At 42.0% G+C, this 23,376-nt stretch overlaps 2 protein-coding genes across 3 annotated transcripts in view; both read right to left on the bottom strand.

Annotated features, from left to right (window-relative positions):
• LRP11 (LDL receptor related protein 11) overlaps window positions 1–23,376 on the bottom strand; it is a 63,901-nt gene that overhangs the window by 4,953 nt on the left and 35,572 nt on the right. The window contains exons 6-8 of the mRNA XM_077776154.1: window positions 19,469–19,594; window positions 18,124–18,330; window positions 2,153–2,248 (exon numbers count right to left, since the gene is read on the bottom strand). Of these exons, the coding sequence (XP_077632280.1) occupies window positions 2,153–2,248; window positions 18,124–18,330; window positions 19,469–19,594 (429 nt within the window). The remainder of the gene's footprint in view (window positions 1–2,152; window positions 2,249–18,123; window positions 18,331–19,468; window positions 19,595–23,376) is intronic.
• On the bottom strand, window positions 10,065–10,953 carry LOC144241520 (deubiquitinase OTUD6B-like). 2 transcript variants are annotated; one of them, XM_077776102.1, is made up of 2 exons: window positions 10,709–10,953; window positions 10,065–10,636 (listed from the first exon to the last, which is right to left on the bottom strand). In XM_077776102.1, the coding sequence occupies exons 1-2, from the start codon at window positions 10,935–10,937 to the stop codon at window positions 10,065–10,067; spliced, it is 801 nt and encodes a 266-aa protein (XP_077632228.1). In that variant the 5' UTR covers window positions 10,938–10,953. The 2 variants fall into 2 exon arrangements, with proteins under 2 accessions (XP_077632228.1, XP_077632227.1); XM_077776101.1 differs by having other exon boundaries at window positions 10,065–10,953.

Genomic DNA, 23,376 nt, shown 5'->3' with positions numbered 1-23,376 from the left:
CTGGAGGGACAGGGTGTGCCCCAGATCGGTCTTTCTTATCAAGCTCAGCAGGCTCTATTCTTAGTCCCATCTACTCTGGGGTCCGGCCAGGCTCAGAGATGACACGGTGCAACCATTTTTAGCTGCAGGGGCCTTGCCAACCGGTGGAATTAGAGGAGTCAAAATGTCCAATGCAGAAGCCGATTCATTTCATTCACTTATCCAGTCACTCAGTGTTAACTGGGAGCCATGTGGCTGACCCTGAGCTAAGTGCTGGCGGTCAATGACAATAAGCCAGCGCTGCAGAGTGCCAGCACTGCGCTAGGTGCTTGATGGCTCACATCTAAATCTCACAACCGCCACGAGCTGGTACTGTGAGTGTACCCGTTTTGCCAATGAAGGAACTAAGAAAGCAATAATTAAGTGACTAACAGATGTTGTCCAGGATGCGGAGAAAGAGGATCTCTTTTGCACTGCTGGTGGGAATGCACACTGGTGCCGCCGCTCTGGAAAACAATATGGAGGTTCCTCAAAAAATTAAAAATAGAACTACCCTCTGACCCAGCAATTGCACTACTAGGTATTTATCCAAAGGATACAGGTGTGCTGTTTCAAAGGGGCACATGCACCCCGATGTTTATAACAGTGTTATTGACAATAGCCGAGGTATGGAAAGAGCCCCAATGTCCATCGACAGATGAATGGATAAAGATGTGGTGTATATTTATATAATACATAGTGGAGTATTTCTCAGCAATCAAAAAGAATGAAATCTTGCCATTTGCAATAACATGGATGGAACTGGAGGGTATTCTGCTCAGCGAAATTAGTCAGAGAAAGACAAATATCATGTGACTTTACTCATATGTGGAATTTAAGATACAAAACAGATGAACATAGGGGAAGGGAAGCAAAACTAATATAAGAACGGAGGGGAGGGGGACAAACCACAAGAGATTCTTAAACATAGAGAACAGAGGGGTGCTGGAGGGGTTGTGGGTGGGGGGATGGGCTAAATGGGCAAGAGGCATCGAGGAGGGCACTTGCTGGGATGAGCACTGGGTGGTATACGTAGGGGATGCATCACTGGATTCTACTCCTGAAATCACTATTGTGCTATATGCTAACTAACTTGGAGGTAAATTGTGCCTTGGGGCACAGGGCCCATTTTATTCAGACACCTGGGGACAGTGGCAAGGCCAGCAGGCCAGCAGACGGAGCGGCATCAGGTACTTGACGTCTGGATTATTTTGGCCACATGTTGGTTAGTGGTTTTATGTTAACGTTGTCCAGATTTTACAAAGAACATTCCGGGGTAAAAAAGTCTTCTCTGTGTTCAGATCTGTAATTTAAGAATCATATTTATTCTCCTAAATCTTCTTTTACTAATTAGTTTGTGGGATTTAGGACTAAAACCTACCTTTTTGCAGAACCATGTCAAAAGTATTCTCTTTCTAGTTAAAAACAGCCATAATTATGGAACGATGGTATTCTTCCTCCACTCACTAAATACTCCCTCGACCTCCCACACTCTTTCCTCATTGCCTTTGGTCTCCATCAGCAGAGCAGCCGGAGAGAACAAGGTACTCTAAGATCTTTACTCTATAACTAACTCAAGCATAATAGCCATCATTTATTTGGCTCGTGTTAAGAGCCACACAAGTGTGCTAAATGGTTTACATTAATTGTCCCATTTCTCCCCCCGACAGCTCTGAGGCAGTGACAGCTGTCATCTCCATCTTACTAACAAGGAGAACTGGGATCCAGAGAGAGATCGCCTGCCGCAGGTCATAGAGTTTAGTGGTGAAGCCACGGTTTGAACCTCGGCATCAGATTCTAGAGCCATGAATACCTAGTTCTTAACTTCTATGCTGTGAATATTACTCTTTCCATAGAATGTTACACCTGGAAGGTAACATAATCTAACATTAATTAGATCTGGTCTAATCAACTCAGAAAAGAGGAGCCCTAGGTCCAAAGATGTGAGGCTACTAGTTCAAGAGCCCATAGACGCAGCCTGATAGAGGTGAGGACTCAGCAGCTCTTCTGACCCACAGATCGATCGCTGCACTTGTCCCAGACTGTTGCAGCTTCATCTGGTTTCTTCAACTGGAGGAGGCGTGGTCCTACACATGTTTACACTCGGCGATGAATTTCCAAATTCTAGGTTTACCTGTTTCTGGGGCTGGATGTTCTCCTCCTCCTCGATCGCTCTTTGATTCAAAAATATAATTTTTTTCTTTTCTGTTCTTCTCTGAGGAACCGCTATCTACAGAGAACAGCGAGAACATTTATCAAAGGTACATCAGAAACTTCAGGAAACATACATGAAAATATAGCCTTATCTATTTTTCTAAGGATGGATTTAAAGGACTTACAAAATTTATTTCTCTAGTAAATAAATTCTCTAGTTCTATGTTTGATACTCAAACACTAGGTAACTAATGTGCCAGTTTAGTAATGCAGAGTAGGGGACGAGAACAAAACCACTGGACAGACGTGTCATTTGACTTTTACCTCAACCCTAGTTGGAGCGAATCCCTTGCTCTTTGTTTTCGGGTTAAGGCAGAGAGGCCTGGCACCTGGCCAGGTTCTTTCGCGTAGTAAGCGGGTCACAGGGCTGGGATTTATACTCAGGTGTGTCGAACTGCTTGTCGGTGGAAACCAGCACTTCTGATGTAATGATATGTTGTTAATTATTTACTCTATTCAGTTCTACAACTGAGAGCGAATAGTAAAAAAGAGCAAATCTTAGGATTTTTATCCCAGGTCTGATAAGCCATGGCTATACACCAAATCATTTCCTATCTAGAAATTTATAGCATTTGTGTGCTTATTGCATTGACAAGATAATGGCTGAGCTAATGGAGTTGCTCTCATGCTGTGGGTGATCTCAAGTGAGACTGTGGGATAATATCCCCAGTGACAATAAACTAGAAAGGATGAGCCGACGTGAGGAATTCTACTGAGAAACAAAAGTTTAAAGCTTCTTACTCATATGTCATCAACAGATAAGTTCGCAACAACTGCAACTGAAATAAGGCTACTTAAAGGCAGTATTTATAAAATTCTTTGGAATCTATACTAAGTGATATGCCTGGATTTACTAAGGATCACAAAAATCAACAGGATAATGGAAACTTATAGTGATTGCAGGTACCTATAGAGCCAGAAGGCCAGGACTTGAAAAGATCGCTGCAGTCACGTGCCAGCGCCATTAAAGAGAAGGGACTGCAAATACGTGTGTTTCATTAAGGCGTCCTTGACGTTCCTTTTCACTCAGCCCTGCAAGCCGTCAGTAGCTGTATCACACCAAGTCCATGACACTCTGAAGTATCCCTGACTGCGGTCCCTCTTCTCTGTCCTCAGCGGCCACAGCCTCAGGTCTCTGTCCCCTGTAACTCAAGCACTCTGCGTTCAGACGTTCCTACTGGAACACATCTGCAAAGCCTCCTCATCCCCACTCACTCAGCAGATCAGTGCAAGGAGGTTAACCCACGTTTGCTTCTCACGGTCAAGGCCACAGCAGGCTCCCTACACTCCGCTGTGCCTTGTCATGTCACTCTAAGAAGACCCATTCACGCCACCGGCAGATAGCCAATAACTTGGGCTGTCCTCCACACAGCGCAGGCCCAAAGAGAGTGAGAGGGGTGAGTAAGGCGGGAGCAGTTTCCTGTGGCCAGAGAACCAGATTTCACCTTCAGGCTGATTGCTCTTACTGTCCACCTGACTGTCGTGGTGGAAGCCCCACCCCCAGCCGGAACAGCGAGGGGAGGAGGAAGAGCAGCCAGTGGGTGACAGTAAGAGAAGAAGACAGTGACCCGGGAAGCAACAGGGAGAGCCAGCCAGGGAACTGGCAGGGCCGCCAGGTGTCGGGGCGGCTCAGCTCGTGGACAAAGGGACTTGCTGCCCGGGGCTGCAGACCTGTGTCCCAGTGGGATGGCGACAGGGATACTGCATTGAAGCCATGGGGCTGCTGGGGCCCTGGGGCCATCGAGAGCCTGGGCTGTCCTCCGCACAGCAAGCTCACTTCAACACCTTTGGATTTTGTGGACCAATTAGAACTTCACAATGACTTTTGGAGCCAATTTAGGGTTGTCAGTTTTTTATTTTGCCAAAGAAAAACATTAAAAGAGATGGTCGCTGAAGAAGGCCGTTGCCTTCACCTCATTATAAAGCAAGGAAATGTGCAGACCCACAAAACATGAAGAGTTTAATACATAAAAAGGATGGCTCTGTGAATTGAATGAATTTAGTCTCAGAAAACTCCCTGGACTGTCCTTATTTTTCTCATTTTGCCATTAGTGGATGAAAGCTTTATTATGGATGGATACTGATCTTTCTTTGACTGGCTTTGGGGACCAAATTCTGCTACTCTCCTTTTTTTCAAAAAAAAAATTGTTGATGTTTATTTTTGAGAGAGAGAGTGAGCGAGCACACATGAGTGGGGGAGTGGCAGAGAGAGAGAGAGGGAGATAGAGAATCAGAAGCAGGCTCTGTGCTGCCAGCACAAAGTTCCACGCGGGGCTTGAACCCACGAACCACAGGATCATGACTTGAGCTGAAATTGGACACCCAGGCACCCTGTCCCTCTCCTTGACTCCACCTATCCAGATGCTTCAGCAGGGCTTTCAAGGTTCCCCATATCGCCCTCCATTCCCAACAAACGCCCTTCACTTAGGGTAGCTGGGATCCCCTGCTTCAGTAATTGTCATTCTCAAACTCATTCGCTCATGCTATTAATTAGAACCCTTGTTTTCCATGTATTCAAACTCTTTCTGCCCATTCTTTAGAGCATAGCAGAACGTCCATGCCTATCACAGGTAGGGGCCACCTTGTCCACCAGGCACAATGGGCACTGAACCAGGGACTCGCAAAAATGTTTCAATTAAATTTCTCTTAAAATCACAAGAAAACAGGCACCTGGATGGCTCAGTCGGTTAAGTGTCCGACTTCAGTTCAGGTCATGGTCTCACGGTTCGTGAGTTTAAGCCCCACGTCCGGCTCTGTGCTGACCACTCGGAGCCTGGAGCCTGCTTCGGATTCTGTGTGTCCCTCTCTTTCTCTGCCCCTCCTCTGCTCGTACTCTCTCTCTCAAAATTAAATGGACATTTAAAAATATCACAAGAAAACAATGGATATAATAATAATAATGCATATATAAGAGAGAATGTAGCCTGTGTTACATTGATCTTTATATCAACATAGTCATAAAGTTTAATATATATATTTTTTAATGGGCCCATGAAAGTCATAATGCAGATCTAGAAGTAGCCAACCCTAACTACTCCAGCACTCACAGAGGTTTTCCTTTTTTTCCTTTCTTAAGTTTATTTATTTATTTTGAGAGAGAGAGAAAGAGAGAGAGAGAGCATGCAGGGGAGGGGCAGAAAGAGAGGGAGAGAGAGTCCGGATCAGGTTCTGCATTGACATGGGGCTCAGTCCTTTGAACCGTGAGATCATGACCTGAGCCGAAATCTAGAGCTGGTGGCTCAACCGATGGAGACACTCATGCGCCCCCAGATCTCGTCCTTCTGAGCTTCTAATGCCCTTACATAGGGTACCATACAGGCAGGTCTTAAGGGAAGTGTAGTTGCTTCCTGTCCCTGTAGCTAAGAGAAAAGAGCCTTGAACACTGTGAGAGGCTTGCTGCCTAAACCATCATCCCCTCGGGGCTGGGATTAGACTGCTGAGTTAAATTCCAGCTCTAACACTTACTAGCTGTGTGACCTGGTCTAAGTTCTTCACCTCTCTGTGACTCAGTGTCTTTATCCATAAAATGCTGCTAATGATTTCTGCATATCACCAAGTTGCTATTAAGACAGAAGAACTGGAGGCGTCTGGGTGGCTCAGTCAGTTGAGGGTCGGCTCTTGGTTTCAGCTCAGGTCCTGATCTCACGGTCTGTGAGTTCAAGCCCTGTGTCGGGCTCTGTGCTGGCACTGCGGAGCCTGCTTGGGATTCTCTCTCTCCTTCTCTCTCTCTGCCCCTCCTGTGCTTTCTTTCTGTCTCAAAATAAATAAATAAACTTAAGAAAAAGAGAGAGAGAGACCAAAAAAGTGCTCAGTGACAGGCACTCAGTAAGTAAGTACTCTTTCCAATAATAAATCTGGAAGTGGGAAGATCACATGGCTGGGAATTCATGTCCTACTTTTTAAAAATAATGAGCCAGGAATAAAAACACCAAAATTTACCAACGTCCAATTCTTTTCAGAGAATTAACTGGTCTCTCTTTTATCCAATGTAAAACTATGAAATAACTACATTCACAATCCTGCCCACCCCTGTCTCTTTTCAACGAAGATGAGATATTCTTCACCTTGATACTGAACAGGAACTCAGTACTGGGACCACTATTGCACTGTTTCTATTTTTTATGAGAATTAACGGTCTTACAGGCTTGTCGCTCTCTTACTCGAGCTTCCCAGTGAAGGCTACTGGACTTGAAAGCCTCAGTGAAAATTTGTCGAGCACTGACAGTTACTGAGAGACATAAATTATATTTACATACAATATCTCATGTAATCCGTACAGCAACACCGTGAGAAGGTACTATTATGCTCTTTCAGGCAAGGAAACACAGTTCAGAGAAATTAATTCCCTGGAGGCTAGTACCAGGTGGTGCTGGAATTAGAACCCAGGACCGATTCACAGCAGGAGATTTTCTTTTTTTTTAAAAAATTTAAAAATGTGGGGCGCCTGGGTGGCTTAGTCGGTTAAGCGTCCGACTTTCGCTTAGGTCATGATCTTGAGGTTCGTGGGTTCGAGCCCCGCGTCGGGCTCTGTGCTGACTGCCAGTTCAGAGCCTGGAGCCTATTTCAGATTCTGTGTCTCCCTCTCTCTCTGACCCTCCCCTGCTCACGCTGTCTCTCTCTCTCCTAGAAATAAATAAAACATTTAAAAAAAAATTTTTAAATGTTTATTTTTGAGGGAGAGAGACAGAGACAGAGCACGGGAGCAAGAGGGCAGAGAGAGAGGGAGGAACAGAATTCAAAGCAGGCTCTAGGCTCTGTGTTGTCAGGACAGAGCCCAATGCAGGGCTCGAACTCACAAACTGCAAGATCATGACCTGAGCTAAAGTCAGACGCTTAACCAGCTAAGCCACTCAGGCTCCCAGAGCAGGAGCTTTTCTACTGAATCAAACTGCTCTCAAAGTCACAGATCCAAGAACTTAAGAGTTTATACGGTATTTATTTACTCACATCTAGGCAAATTGAAAATAACTAGGCAAAATCACAAACTGAAATATTTCCTTAGGAAGTCTGAGGTAACACTCTCTATTAAGGATGCAGCAGAGAAATAGCTAATTGTCCTTAGAAAGAGGATCTTGCCTTGGAAATGGGTTCATTTGAAAAACTAAACAAATTCATTCTGGATCTTCAGTTGTCGAATTTGAAGAGTTTGTTCTTAAACGCCCTACTCCTGGGGAGAGGAAGCCAGTGCTTTGGAGGTGGGAGCAATCAGGCATTAGGCAGAGGACAGTACACAGAGGAGACTTAAGAAGCCACAGTTGCCACAGACTCTAGAATTTCCAGGGGACCTGCCCTGGCCGAGTTGGTGCTTGAAACGTGAATCTCTGGTTTCTACATTTCAGGGAGGAATTCACTGTCATGTCCCAGACTGCCTGGTTCACTGGACGCCAATGGGTAGAACACCGTTGAGAAAGGCTCCATTCCACACGGTGCTATCCACACTCGCCCCAGAGTGGCAAGTCGGAACAAATAAGACAAAGATGGCATTTGCTTCTGCAAATAACTCATTTTGGTAATGGTCCTTTTTAGAAAAGTTAATGTCTTAGGAAATTACTTTTTCCCTCTTCTTTTTTTTTTTTTTTAATTCATACATCTTTTATTCTTCGTTTGGCAAACATCAGATAATATGAGCAAAACTATATTGCTCACTATAGTTACATACATTCTTTTTTGCTTTATATAAGTTTGTAAACATCTGGATAAAATTCTTGGCTAAAGACATATTCCAAAACTCTGACATATACATTTTTGAGTTAAGAGAAAAGACAGCTTATGAAACTTCCATTAGACCATAATCATACAGCAAACTAAGTTAGTATATGCTGTTTTTAAATTAACATCTGCCATTTTTTTTAAAGACTTCAATTTTTGGTTACAGCTAAAAAGATTTTGATCGTAAGTTTTATCAAAGAACAGAAGCTGACCACACGAATCTTACTCATAACTATATTTGGCTATTTAAAAATAAAAAATCATAAAAATAAACCTATAATCAAGAAGGTTCCATCCATCTTATTGGAAAAAAATAGCTACCAAGAAGTTATTTTAAATATAGATGACATTTGTAATAACTAGGTTTCTGATATTTGTTTTATTACTTCTTAATGCTTATCTTTGGATTTTAAAATAACAGATCATTTCATAATAAAGGTAAGCCATTTACCATTTTCTAATTTAATTCTTTTATAATTTCAGACCTAAAATATTTCAGATCAAGGATTGTTAACAGTCAGCTTTTAGAATATATTTTGTTAGGCAGATAGTATAGTTTTTCATCTTTTTAACTAGAACCCTGTCGTGCAGCACTTGATCTAGCTGACCTCAGCTTCCCACGCTGTCACCAGGTGGGCACGTGAGACTGAGCACTGTTTTTAATATTATAAAACCCAATATTTACTTACAAAAATTAGTTGTGTTCTTGGAGCAAAAACTGAAATATTACAAATTTGATGCTAAATCTTAATATTTACTCCAAATTTGGGAAAAACAGATCAAACCAAAAGTTTCATTTTCATAATACTTAGTTACATAACAAATTATCAGTGAGACATGCTTCTATATACGGATGCTATCTTCTTAGAATAGTGTTAAGAGTAATCTGAAATCTGAGCCAGATAAATCATTCACATCAGAAAATACTGTATACTGATTTTACTATTCAGTCTTAGCTCCCAAACAGTGGCTTTCAACTTGATCCCTACAAGTAACATAAAAATTCTCAAATATCTGAATTAAATGGAAAGGTAGGCTAAGTAACTTTCTTCTAATCCTGGAGAATGAAACAAAAAGAGAGGTCTGGTAAGACAAACTGGAAGAGGAGAATTTGAAGTAAAGTTGGCCTTGGACCCTTTTACATTGCTACTCCTTCGATGTGTACAAGTTAAAAAAAATAAAAGAGGCCACAAACTGTTTCTGAGTGGAAAAAACCACAAGGAAAGCAAAGCAGCTAAGTGGTGACGAGGAAAACATAACAAAGAATATAAAAATTTGCAGCTTTGAAGATAATCAAGAAACGATGGCACTGGAGCTCCTGGCTGACTCAGTTAATAAGAGAATGCAACTCTTTATCATGCGGTCATGAGTTCAAGCCCCCATGTTGGGTGGGAAGATTACTTTAAAAAGTAAAAAACTAGAATAAAAAAATAAAACACACTAAAAAACTGTAAGAAAGAAAACATGATGGTACTTCTTTAGGGGTCTGATCTGATAGGAACACCTATTTAAATTTGTCTCATTTCTTAAACTTCACTGATTCCCATATGAATATTTAACAAATTTTAGTTATTAAAGCAAGCTCTTTAGCTGCACTTTGATGGGGTTATATAAAAAGCTTCATAGTATTAATTCCATCAGTACCAGGGTTACTGAAATCAGATGCATTTATAAGCATTAAGTAGGTTTGCTATCACCCTTACTACATTTTTGCAATGACAAAGAGACCAAGTCATTTCATTTCTTCAAGAAAGTTACATTAAAATGGTTACTGAAAGCTTTTGGTAATAATGAGAAAAATTAAATTTATTTCAATGCAGAACAGAATGTTCAAGACCCTATATTAGTAAAAATATCAGCAAATAGGTACTATCTTGGTCTACAAATGATGTTCTCCACAATGGACTCACAAGTGTTTTTAAATACCACAAAAGGAACACTGGTTAAAGTTTATCTCTAACATTTTTATTTTTTTAAATCTGTTAGTAGCTTTGCCATAAAACTGATTTAAGGTAGTTGTGTTTTTCAGTAATGTTAGAACAATCCAGCACTTGTAAGAATACTCAGATCGGCACATTGCACTAAAACATAATTGTGTAACATTTGCAAACTAGCTGCAATTTTCAGTAGCTGTGTTCACCAACTGTGTAACAGAATTGTAATGTTCTCCTAAGCCCTATGCATGTCTCATATATACAAGTATTAATGGGGTTTTTTTTTTTATATTCTTCACCAACTACAATAGGAGGAGAATCTGCCTGTATTATCTCTATTGGTGTTTGTAAAATGTGAGACAAGGCTCTTCGCTCAAGCTGACCTCCCCATGCAGCTGTGTTAATGATATCATCACAGTACTTCCTAAACTCTTCTTGAGTATACATCTCTCCCATATTAGGGTTTGTTAAAAATGGCAGAAAGTCCTCCACATGGCCTTTTATATATTCGGCAGTTTGACTTCTTAAGGCAGCCATAGTCAAAGGGCATTTCTGTTCTTTGAGTTGATCTTCAATGGCTCTATACATACAGTGGCCATCAGATGGGATCTGTTTAATTTCCAACTGTCTTGCTGCCAATATCTGAGCAAGCTTTTCACTTTCTAAGTGTCTGGCTCCAGATAAGTTCTCAGTTTCAGCTTCAGCTATCCTTTCTTCCCGCTCCTTTTCCAATGCAGCTTTTTTGTCCCGTCTCCTTTGTACTTTTGATATCCGAGGTGGCTGATTCTCAAGAACCACGTTTGAAATGTTAACAGCAACAGAATCTATTTTACTTTCCTTAGAAGTCAGCCTCAGTTGCTCCAATTCTTCTTTATGTTTCTGTTCCATTTCTGCTTCCAACTTAGCAACATCTTCAGTGAGTTGTTTCCTCCTCTGTTTGTCATTCTTAGGAACAGCATTCTTCAGACCCTGAATTTTGGCTTGCAGCTCCTTCTTCTCTTTGCGATGCCTTCTCACTAGCTGCTCCTCCTCATCAAGTTCTTCCGCCAAGACCGCCTCCATGACATCCAGGTAGCCCAGCACACCACTTTTTCCCTCTTCCGAATGACCGATGGTGTTAGTGCACACCGTGCATAGCTATGCTCTCACAGAAGGAGCTGGGGGCCAGATAGAAGTGGTTTTCATTTTATTGTCAGTCGCCACTGCACATGCAAACATGTTCTGGAAGGAAGGTGGAGACACTAGCTGGAAAAGTGACTACAGTATGGGCCTGCCTTCCAGAATGCACAGTGGCTTCCTGTGACCACGTGCCAAGTAATACAGGCAACAGAATCCTTCTTGCTCACTACTCACTGGTAGGCAACACTGCATACCTGCAAAGTAGCTAAGAAGGAGCTCTCTTCAGGAGATGCTCTGGATGCTATGAGGACAAGATCCGTTCATTTGAGGAAAGAGTTCATTTCTGCCATCACGTTGCAGCATAACGTTATTCCTCTGTGCTGCTTATTATCAGGCTTCATCAAAGTCAAACTGCCTTCCCAGAAATGTTATTTTGTAACTTCAGAACAGGTTCTCCATAAGAGACGGTCCAGCATATTGAAACAATGAAATAGCCATGGAAAATACAGGGCACATGAAGAAACTTCTGAGTATCCTTTAGAAGGATATGCTCTCTGGAGAAAACACCTCCCATAACAACACAAAGGTCACGGCTGCTCCCTCTAGGTACCTCCAGAGATAAGCCGAACCCGTGGGGCTTTGGCATATTTCGCAGGCGAGTGGGAGAAAGTACAGGCAGAACCCCACGTGTCCAGACAGAGGCCAGGCGTCCTCCCAAGGCCACGCTTCCGTCTGGATCCTTAAAGAATTCGGTTGACCTTCTGGGCTGGACATGAATTCTCAACTTCCAAAAAATATGGATTCAAGGGGCTACTGGGTGGCTTGGTTAACAACCTGCTCTTGATTTCAGCTCAGGTCCTAATCTCAAGATTCGTGAGTTCGAGCCCCACATCAGGCTCCATACTTGTGAGCCTGCTTTGGATCCTGTCGCCCTCTCTCTGCCCCTCCCCCACTTGTATGTGCACGCATGAGCACGCACTCTCTATCTCGAAAATAAATAAATGTTAAAAAATTTTTTAATTAAAAAAATGGATTCAACGTGAATATGGATACACCACTTTTCTAGCACTCTGCAGTGCTGGAAATCAGATTTCTTTCCTCTGGCTAGCTCAGCCAGAAAGAGGACAGCCTTGTTAATAAATGACTTGGACCACACAGGGAACAGGCCCTCCAGATGCAGCCACGTCTCACAACAATTCAGCCATTGAGTCACTGCGTGCTGGACAAACACAGGCGCTGCTGTGGCTCTGAGCGGGCAGAGCGGACATTCATGGGGTGACTGGATATCTGTACAAATCCCTCATTTTATCCTTAGTAACATGCTCAGGACAAATTCCCAAGTGTGCGATAACTGGATCAGGGCACACACAGATTTCAGGCTTCCGAAAGTGCCCCCTAGAAGACTACGGATTTTGGTCCCACCAGAAGTGCAGGAGTCTGGTTTCTCTGTGCTCTGTACGTGATAATATTTTTCACCTTTGCCAATGTGGCAAATGATAAAATGCATCTCTTTGCGTTCTGCACTATATTGTCAGTATTAATGATAGTATCTCCTTAGCATATCTTCAGCGAGTTAAGTTTTTTATCCTTACCACATGTCTGTGGGGGAAGGAAGTAGCAGAAAATTTAACTTGTCCTTATTGTACTAGCTGATGGTCCTGGTGAACTCCAGGCACAGGTCACAAATGGTAATGCATTTTAAAAATTTATTTATTTTATTCATGTTTTATATGTTTATTTATTTTGAGAGAGAGAGAGAGAGGAGAGGAGGGGCAGAGAGAGAGGGAGAGAGAGAATATCAAGCAGGCTCCATGCTGTCAGCACAGAGCCTGACCTGCGGCTCAAACTCACAAACCATGAGATCATGACCTGAGCTGAAATCAAGAGTCAGAGGCCCAATTGACTGAGCCACGTAGGTGCTCTGGTAATGCATTAAAAAAATTTTTTTAATATATATATATATATATTTTTTTTTTTTGAAAAAGAGAGAGAGACAGAGTGTGAGTAAGGGAGGGGCAGAGAGAGAGAAGGAGACACAGAATCCGAAGCAGGCTCCAAGGCTCTGAGCTGTCAGCACAGAGCCCGACATGGGACTTGAACCCACCAACTGTGAGATCAGGATCTGAGCTGAAACTGGACGCTTAACCAACTGAGCCACTGAGGTGCCCCTGATAATGAATGCATTTTTAAATCTATTTATGTTATGCTGGGTATAGCACAATTTAACTCCATGAAATGGGAGGCTGGGGATGCTAGTCTGGTGGCCTTAGGGATGGGGAGGGAGGAGACAGCCGCTATCTCAACAAATCACATGGTGTGAGGGTCCTTTCTCACATTTTCAAAGTTCTGTCTTTCTCTTCCCACTTTCTCCACCCTGGACTTTCAATATTGTGTTGTATTTCTTTTTCCACCTATCTCCCCATCCACCTCTTTCCAGCACCCATCAGTTTGGTCTCTGTATTTAGGAGCCTTTTTGTTTGTTTGTTTCCTTTTTTGTTTGTTTGCTTTCTTTCTTTTTTTTTTTAATGCTTTATTTATTTCTAGGAGAGAGAGAAAGAGAGAGACAGCGTGAGCAGGGGAGGGTCAGAGAGAGAGGGAGTCACAGACTGAAACAGGCTCCAGGCTCTGAGCTGGCTGTCAGCACAGAGCCCGACGCGGGGCTCGAACCCACGAACCGCGAGATCATGACCTAAGCGAAAGTCGGACGCTTAACCGACTAAGCCACCCAGGCGCCCCTGTTTGCTTTGTTTCTTAACATTGTTTTTGTTTTGGGGGCACCCGGGTGGTTCAGGTCATGATCTCATGGCTTGTGGGTTCGAGCCCTGCCTCGGGCTCTGTGCTGACAGCCAGCTCAGAGCCTGGAGCCTGTTTCAGATTCTGTGTCTCCCTCTATCGCTGCCCCTCCCCCACTTATGCTCTAGTCTCTCTTTCTTTCTCTCCAAAATAAATGAACATTAGGGGCGCCTGGGTGGCTCAGTTGGTTGAGCATCTGACTTTGGCTCACGTCATTATCTCGCAGTTTGTGGGTTTGAGCCCAGTGTTGGGCTCTGTGCTGGCAGCTCGGAGCCTGGAGCCTGCTTCGGATTCTGTGTCTCCCTCTCTCTCTGCTCCTCCACCACTCATGCTCTGTCTTTCTCTCTCTCCCAAAAATAAATAATAAAACTTAAAAAAAATAAATGAACATTAAAAAAATTTTTTAAATGTTTTTGTTTTGGGGGTGCCCAGGTGGTTAAGCATCTGACTTCAGCTCAGGTTACGGTCTTTCTATTTGTGAGTTCAAGCCCCACATGTGGCTTGTTGCTATCAGAGTAGTGCCTGCTTGTCCTCTCTCTACCCCTCCCTCCCTCAAAGAAATAAACATTGAAAAAAGAAGTTTTCGGTTTTCATGGGTCACAGAAATACTCCTGAGAAAAAGAAAACTTTCATAAACATAATGTGTTCCTAATTTTGTTTAAAGTGAATAAATGTCCAAAAAGCCACTAGAACTGATAAATGAATTCACAGTAAAGTTGCAGGATACAAAATTAATATACAAAAATATGTTACATATCTAAACACTAATAATGATGTAGTTTAAAGAGAAATTAAGAAAAAAATCCCATTTTCAATTGCACCGAAAAGAATAAAATACTTAGGAATAAACTTAATCAGGGAGGTGAAAGACTTGTATTCCGAGAACTATAAAACACTGATGAAAGAAACTGAAACCAACACTAACAAGTGGAAAGATACACCATGCTCATGGACTGGATGAACAAATATTGTTAAAATGTCTATACTACCCAAAGCAACCTATAAATTTAATGCAATCCTATCAAAATACCAATAGCATTTCCCACAAAACTATAACAAATAATCCTAAAATTTATATAGAATCAAAGGAGATCCCAAATAACCAAAGGAAACTTGAGAAAGAAAAACAAAGTGGGAGGCATCACAATCCTAGGTTTCAAAATATACTACTTAGCTGTAGTAATCCAAACAGTAGGGTACCAGCACAAAAATAGACACATTGATCAATGGAACAGAATAGAAAATCCAAAAATAAACCTGTAGCTATGCCGTCAAAGGAAGCAAGAATATATAGTGGGGAAAAGCAGTCTTTTTAAAAAAATTTTTTAGTGTTTATTTATTTTTGAGACAGAAAGAGACTGAGCATGAGTGGGGAAAGGGCAGAGAGAGAAAAGGAGACACAGAATTGGAAGCAGGCTCCAGACTCTGAGCTGTCAGCACAGAGGCGAGGCTCCAACTCATGGACCATGAGATCATGACCTGAGCCGAAGTCGGATGCTTAACCGACTGAGCTACCCAGGTGCCCTGGAAAAGGCAGTCTTTCCAATAAATGGTATTGGGAAAACTGGATACTCACATGTAAAAGAATGAAACTGGACTACTTTCTTACACCATACACAAAAATAAACTCAAAATGGATTAAGGACCTAAATGTGAGAGCCAAAACCATAAAACTCCTAGAAGAAAACATAGGCAATAATTTCTTTAACATCAGCCATAGAAACATTTTTCTAGATGTGTTTCCTCAGGCAAGGGGAAAAAAAACAAAACAAAATAAAAGTATTGGAACTACACCAAAGTAAAAAGCTTTTGCGTGTCAAATGAAGCCATCAACAAAATGATAAGGCAACTTACTGAATGGGAGAAGATATTTGCAAATGATATATCCAGTTATGGGTTAATATCCAAAATGTATAAAGAACTCAATAAGCCCAACACCCTCCCCCAAGAGCCCATAAATAATCTGATTAAAAATGGGCAGAATACCTGAATAGACATTTTTCCAAAGAAGGCATACAAGTGGAACACAGAGCCTTGAAAAGGTGTTCAACATTGCTAATCATCTGGGAAATGTAAATCAAAACCACAATGTGAGCATGGCTAACAACAAAAAAGGTAAGTAATAACAAGTGTTGATAAGGACGCGTTAGAAAAGGAATCTTTGTACTCTGTTGGTGGGAGTATGAACTAGTAAAGTCACTGTGGAAAACAACATGGAAGTTCCTCAAAAAACTAAAAACAGATTATGATATGATCCAGTAATTCCATTACTGGGTATTTACCCAAAGAAAAGAAAACACTAATTTGAAAAGATATATGCACCCCTCTGTTTACTGCAGCATTATTTAGAATAGCCAAGATATAGAAGCAACCCAAATGCCCTTCCATGGATGAATGGATAATATATCTATATATCTATATCTATATCTATAATGGAATATTACTCAGCCATAAAAACAAATGAAATCTTACCATTTGCAACAACATGGATGAATGTAGAGAGTATAATTCTAGGTGAAATAAGTTAGAGAAAGACAAATACCACACAATTCCACTCCTATGTGGAAGTTAAGAAACATAATAAATGAACAAAGAAACAAAAACAAAAACAAAAACCAGACTCTTAAATACAGAGAACAAACTAGTGGTTGCCAGAGGGGAACTGGCTAGGAACAGGTGAAATAGGTGACGGGGATTAAGAGGATGCTTTACCATGATGAGCACAGAGCAATGTACAGAGTTGTTAAGTCATTATATTGTATACATGAAACTACAACACTGTATATTAATTATACTAAAATAAAAAGTGAATAAATGTGTGCATGTATGTGTATAAATGAAAGTGACCAGAAAAAAATGCAACAGACTATTAATGTTAAGTTTTGCTACATGGACTGATTTATCCATTAGGTGGCAGTACTAACAAAGGTATAGACCCAACGTAGGCATCTGAAAGCACCCAACGGAAACTCCAAAAGAAAACCCTTCACAGAATATTTCTGTGGGCATATCTGTATAGAGGCGCTTAAAACCTAAACAGTAGATGGGGCACCTGGGTGGCTCAGTAGCATCTGACTTTGGCTCAAGTCACTATGTTATAGTTTGTGGGTTTGAGCCCCGTGTCAGGATCTGTGCTGACAGCTCAGAGCCTGGAGCCTGCTTCAGATTCTGTGTCTCCTGTTCTCTGCCCTCCCCCACTGTGCTCTTATGCTCTTGCTCTCTCTCTCTCTCCCTCAAAAATAAATAAACATTAAAAAAAAGAATATAAAAATCTCTAAACATTAGATAAACAAAAAACTGGAAAAAATTATATCAAAATATTAAAAGTTGTTTTCAGTAAAGGGTTGTATTTTAAATAATTTTCCTTTTTTATTATTTACATCTTCTGCAATGAACAAAAAAATTCATAAAGAAGTTATTTAAATAGTGACAGATCATTTGTGTATAAGGTATGCAGAGTTTGAGTACTGAGAAGCCATTTACAAAAGCATACAGGAATGTGATACTCTATATTTCTGTCCCAAATCACAAACAATACAAATACAAATGTGCAAAAATAAATTGAAGATGACACAATGCTAATGTTTTAGCAGTGTGAATGTATAAGATATTCATTAGCCTTACTAGTAAAAAAAAAATTACGTATTTAGTTAAATTGGGAGCATAACACTGAAGTGCTAGGACAGCGAACCATTTCAATATGACCCGTATTTCCTTACGCTCACTTGCTTAGCATGAAGAGGGTTACAGGAATATATAGCGTCATGCTGCTTCATCTCAGAATGACCCAAAATTTCACACTTAGGGCAGTTGTTTCCTTAACACAGGTGTTGAAATCTCCTAATTCTTTTTTTTTTAAATATTTTTATTTATTTCTAGGAGAGAGAGAGACAGCGTGAGCAGGGGAGGGTCAGAGAGAGAGGGAGTCACAGACTGAAACAGGCTCCAGGCTCTGAGCTGGCAGTCAGCACAGAGCCTGACGCGGGGCTCGAACCCACGAACCGCGAGATCATGACCAAAGCGAAAGTCGGACGCTTAACCGACTAAGCCACCCAGGCGCCCCAAAATCTAATTCTAACTTACTTACTAACAATGTCCTGCTACTCCCAGAGTATGAATGAATGAATGAATGAACATATTTTGTAGGTGTTCCTGACTATAGGTAATCAGTGCAAATGTCAGATGGGATGGGGTTTTTTTTCTTTCGGGCCAAATTTCTCATTTTAACTCTCCCTTCTTTTATTTCTTTAATACTCTTCAAGTATCACCTTCATTTTGAGCCGAGTGTCACTGGAGAAAACGAGGCTGTTTGTGGAGAAGCTGCTCAAGCCCTTACCTGGCATCACGGGGTCAGTCTGACTCTCTGGTCCCCAAAGAGTGGAATGATTCCTCTTCTCTGTGTTTGATAACACCGGTGGCTGGTTTTGGACGGTGGCTTTCTGGGACGTTTGCAAGAAGGAGCCCCCTGCTACATCTTTGATGGGTCCCATGGTTCCAGGCTGGGCAGCTGCTGTGTGGGTCACCATCTCCCGCTCCAGGCCCACTGAAACATGGAGGGGCTGCTGTTAGCGGCTGGGTTTCTTTCCTGAACTGTAATTAAAACCACTAAATTTGCAGTAGATTCACAGTCATGGATATTTGGGAATAATAACCATCTAAGCCATGGTAGAGCCCCATAAAAAATTACTCTCTCCTCTCTTCAAATGCGGAAGCTGTTTTCTCTTCTTCCAATAATTGACTTTCTAAATGTCACAAATAAGTTGACAAAAACAAAGCTTAAGGGGCGCCTGCGTGGCTCACTCAGCTAAGTGTCCGACTTCAGCTCAGGTCCTGATCTCATGGTTTGTGGGTTTGAGCCCCTCACACAGGGCTCTGTGCTGACAGCTCAGAGCCTGGGGCCTGCTTTGGATTTTGTGTCTCCCTCTCTCTCTGCCTCTTCCCCCACTCATGCTCTGTCTCTCTCTCTCTCAAAAATAAATAAGCATTAAAAAAATTAAACAACAACAAAGCTTAGGCCTAAGGTTTTGAGATTTTACATCCTTCTTCAAAACCAGCAGCTTTTCTTCTTTCTTGTAGTGCCCTTTTATGTGTGTAGGTGACATTATAAGACTGGTTTACTTAGCTATACCCTCCCTAGTACATCAAAAGTTTTCTAAAAAAAATTAAAACAAAATCTTAACTCTAGTTTTAGTTTTTTAAAATTTTTATTTATTATTAAGAGATAGAGCATGAGCATGGGAGGGGCAGAGAGAAGGGAAGACACAGAATCCAAAGCAGGCTCCAAGCTCTGAGCTGTCAGCACGGAGCCTGACATGGGGCTTGAACTCACGAGGGGTTAGATCATGACCTGAGCCGAAGTCGGACGCTTAACTGACTGAGCCTCCCAGGTGCCCCCACTTTAGTTTTTTTAAAAGCATATTCTACACAGTGTTTTTAGGATGGGGAAGAATCTTTTAGAAAACAAAGCAAATTTTGAAGAAGGTAAGCAATATAACATTTGACATTTGTAACTCAGATTAAAGACTTATACTTAGTGCTCATTTAATTTAAGGCATAGCTTATTCACATGAAGTTATACCTAAAACTAGGCAGAAAGAGAGGAATACTGAGTTTGTATTTTATTATGAGAATAAAGACATCTCGTCTCCCCCTTGCCCAAAAAGACCATGCAGCTGACTCACAATTATGACAGAAAGCCTCATCGGACCCATCAGGACACTGCTCCACTCCATCGCAAGCCAGTGTGATGTCAATGCAACAGCCATCATCACAAAAGAAGTGGTAGCGTGAGCAAACGTTCAAGCATCCTGTTTATAAACAAGTCTCAAGTCACAGGAATGTCATATCGTCAACACTTCACTGTGTCACGATTAACAAAGGCTAAACGTACATGAAATGTTTTGGGCTTGAGGGAAGCACGTATGGGGGAAACACCCAACAGTCTGAGCTGGACAACAGGCAGTGAGAAAGGGGTGTCTCCTTGGCCTCCTGACTCAATTCTGAGGCATCCCCATGGGCTCTCAGTCTCAGGGCCATTCTCCAGGCCAACGCTGCCCAACAGGTGGGAACAGAGAAGCAGCAGCTCTGGTCTTCTCCAGCCGGCCCTGGCTCTGCTCCCTCAAGTGTCTCACTCTGTGTTCCTTTGTTCATCCCATCATCTCTGTGGGCCCCTAACACCGTTCCACTCCTGCATGGCGTTTGGTTGGCTGAATGTGTTTTATTAGAGACACCATTCTATACATGCTATGTCCTGCATTCTTGTTTTCTAAGTGATCATTTTCACTGAGATTAGCTTTCAACTATTGAACCCTATTTGTTGACTACCATACATTCCTTCTGCTATAAAGAATAAACAGAACCTTTAGCTACTGGCTGGTATGAATTTATTTTCTTGAAATAATGAAGTTGTCTTCCTTTTGGAGCTGTTAGTTGTTTTTTTTTTAATGTTTATTTGNAGAACCTTTAGCTACTGGCTGGTATGAATTTATTTTCTTGAAATAATGAAGTTGTTTTCCTTTTGGAGCTGTTTGGTTTTTTTTTTTTAATGTTTATTTATTTTTGAGAGAGAGAGCAGACAGAGAGGGAGACAGAATCTAAAGCAGGCTCCAGGCTCTGAGCTGTCAGCACAGAGCCCTACACAGGGCTTGCACTCACAAACTATGAGACCATAAACCTGAGCCAAAGTCAGCCGCTTAACCTACTGAGCCACCCAGGCGCCACAGGAGTTTTTTTTTTTTAAGTTTATTTATTTATTTATTTTGAGAGAGAGAGAGAATCCCAAACAGGTTCTGTGCTGTTAGCATGTAGCCCAACACAGGGCTTGAACTCACAAACCACTACATCATGACCTGAACCAAAGTCAGACACTCAACTGACCAAGCCACTCAGGCGCCCCTGAACCTGTTAAAAGTTTTTAGTCTACAGTATAATTTTAAGGAGCTACATGTATTTTCTTGAAAGGCTTTCCTCCACTCCAGATGAAGCCAACTTTACTAGACTTAGCTACACAACAACTGGGTGACTTTGACACTGGTTAATGCAGAGTAAAGGTATCAGGTTAGAAGTAGGTCATAAGGAACTCCCTAATTTTCCAGGAACACAAGAAGCTAGACAAATCTCTCAGGACACGGCAGAGTGGTAGACTATGATAATCCACTGAGGCAAATGGTTGAGCATAGGACAAGCCCAGGTGAAATCCTGGATATATACTCCATTGTATGCAGTTAAATTAAGGGCCTGGGAAGGGGGTCCATCTGGGTACAAGGCAATTTGAAGATACCTTGATCCAGGAGGAAGAAGAGAAGAAATGGTGGGATAAGCTCCTGAGAAAGAAGAGGAAGCAAAGGGCCTCAGTTATGACTGAGAATTTGGGCCCGGAAAGGAGAATTTGCTTCCGTTCCAGGAAAGGAGCTTGGAGGCAAAGTGAAGGAAAACTGTGTTACCCTGAATACCAAGCAGGATACAGCTACTGCTCGCGTTTTTAAGTTCATGACATGAAAATCCTAGATATCGCAAAGTTTTACTTATTACTTGGTAGCTTTGGCGATAAATTGATATTTGTAACTTATCCATTTATTACTAGATCAGTGGTCTCTAAATTTTTTGACCATGCATCTGATCAATACGTATAGTGTTGTATACTGTACATATAGTGTAATAAACACACATCTCCATCAATAAATATACATGTACCAGTATACTAACATATTCAAAATATACTAAAAATTCAAAGGAGGAGATTAAAAATTACTAAAAATATAAGTTCAGGTGTCTTCTTTTCCCTCCTACTAATGTCTTTACCTGTGGGGGATCCTCTTTGGAGACCACTGATCTAGATCATATTGCAAGTGTTTGACGGCTTGGCATTTGAATAGATTTTTTTCTCCAAAGCTTGGAAGCATCTATATCCAAAGGTCAACCAAATTATCACATAAGCAGGGGTATATGCTTGTCTATTTCCCCCAGATGGTGCCACCCTTGGTTACCATTAGTGCTGGGTTATTAACTGCAAGACCAATTTGTCTCTCCCCATTTCTGGGTTTCAATGTCTCTATGTGGTGTTTTATTACTTTAATTCATGTTATTCAAATCTAGCCAGGGAGTGATTCCAAATAGCAGTTAATAACACAGCCATTCTTTTTAATTTTCTATATAAAGTTACATATATAAGATCTATACTCAAGTGGCCTTTCAGTGATTCACATAACTTTCTGTCACTTCAGATACATTTTATTATCATCTTGGAGAAAGGCCAGAAATGTACAACTGGCAATTTACCTTTGGAGCCCTGGAACACTGGCCTGAGTAAACAAACCAGGCAAATACTGGGCTGCTGCAGTGTTAGCTTTCTGCTTGTACCCGCACTTCTATCCCTTTCACCGGCCCAGGAACCTTGGTTGTACGGAAGCAATCCTTTTCAAACTTCTGTGGGATAACAGGACACCCATGCCTTCTTCCTATAAACTCCTTCCTCCAAGAATCGGCACTTGACTTGGTTCCTGCCCAGGCGAGCACTTGATCCCAGGACAGAACTCTGGGCTCAGCAGTCCTCCATAGGGAGTGAGTGGCTGGGGCTAATGCCATGTTTCCAATGGCCCTGGTATATTCCCAGTACACCAAGGTACTAAAAAAACTTTTTTTTAGTTTATTTTTTAGTTATCTCTAACACCCAACATGGGGCTCAAACCCACGACCCTGAGATCAAGAGTCACACCCTTTTCTGACTGAGCCAGCCCAGCACCCCTCAAAAATGTTTCGAATAACTGTCTGGCTCTCCTTTGCAGCTCCATGAATCAATGGCCCTGCTGGAATTCGAGCTGGATCGGATCCCTGACCTGGATGGCCCCTCTCACGTGCCATCACTGCCCAGAGGGCGGCCGCAGGCAGGAGCTTGGTGTCCCACCAGCCCACAGGTAGTCACCCTCCTTCCTCGCAGCAGGCTGGAACCTCGGCTGGACAGGGAGTCAGCCAGTCACATTCCAGATGCTGCCTGTGCTCTGTGTCCCTGCAGAAGGCAAATTATCAGTGCTGCCAAGTCCTTAGGATTCTAAAGTCTTGCTTCATTTCCAATATGCAGACTGACCTATGTCGGATGGAAGACAAGATCAGCCATAGACAGTCATTTTCCAATCTTTTTATCTGTATTCTCCCAGAGACTGGGCTATCAGGGATGGCAAGGACATGTGAAGGGTGGGTTTTCTGGAGCCGTGGCTAGGGACTGTGAAGGCTTGCCATGTGGGGGTGGGGCCCTGTCTGCAGAGCGCACCCCTGTAAGTCTGGTGCCTTGCACAGCCCCCGCACACACTGACAGAGCCCGCGGACAGAAGGGCAAGACCCTCAAATACACAGCATCTTTGTACCTCTCCCTGGAGTGAACTGTGGGGGGCTTCCCTCTGCAATACCTCTTTGTCTTTTGTGCTCTCAAGTTCCATATATATATATTTTTAACTTGATGAGCTAATCTTAGAAATGCAGATGTTTGGGAAGTTAAGAAACATAGATAAATGAGAAGAATGGGGTTACATTGTGCTACAGAATGTTGAGAACCATCATATTATTAGTATTTGTGTAATGTGTCCATGAAAAATTT

The sequence above is a fragment of the Crocuta crocuta genome, unplaced genomic scaffold (assembly GCF_008692635.1).
Source record: "Crocuta crocuta isolate KB4526 unplaced genomic scaffold, BGI_CrCroc_1.0 scaffold25, whole genome shotgun sequence".
Lineage (NCBI taxonomy): Eukaryota > Metazoa > Chordata > Mammalia > Carnivora > Hyaenidae > Crocuta > Crocuta crocuta.
This window is presented reverse-complemented; position numbering and strand designations above follow the sequence as displayed.

Bases quoted from the DNA above. Each gene is read 5' to 3' on its own strand.
- LOC144241520 (XM_077776101.1), bottom strand. From the start codon at position 10,937: ATGGAGGCGGTCTTGGCGGAAGAACTTGATGAGGAGGAGCAGCTAGTG.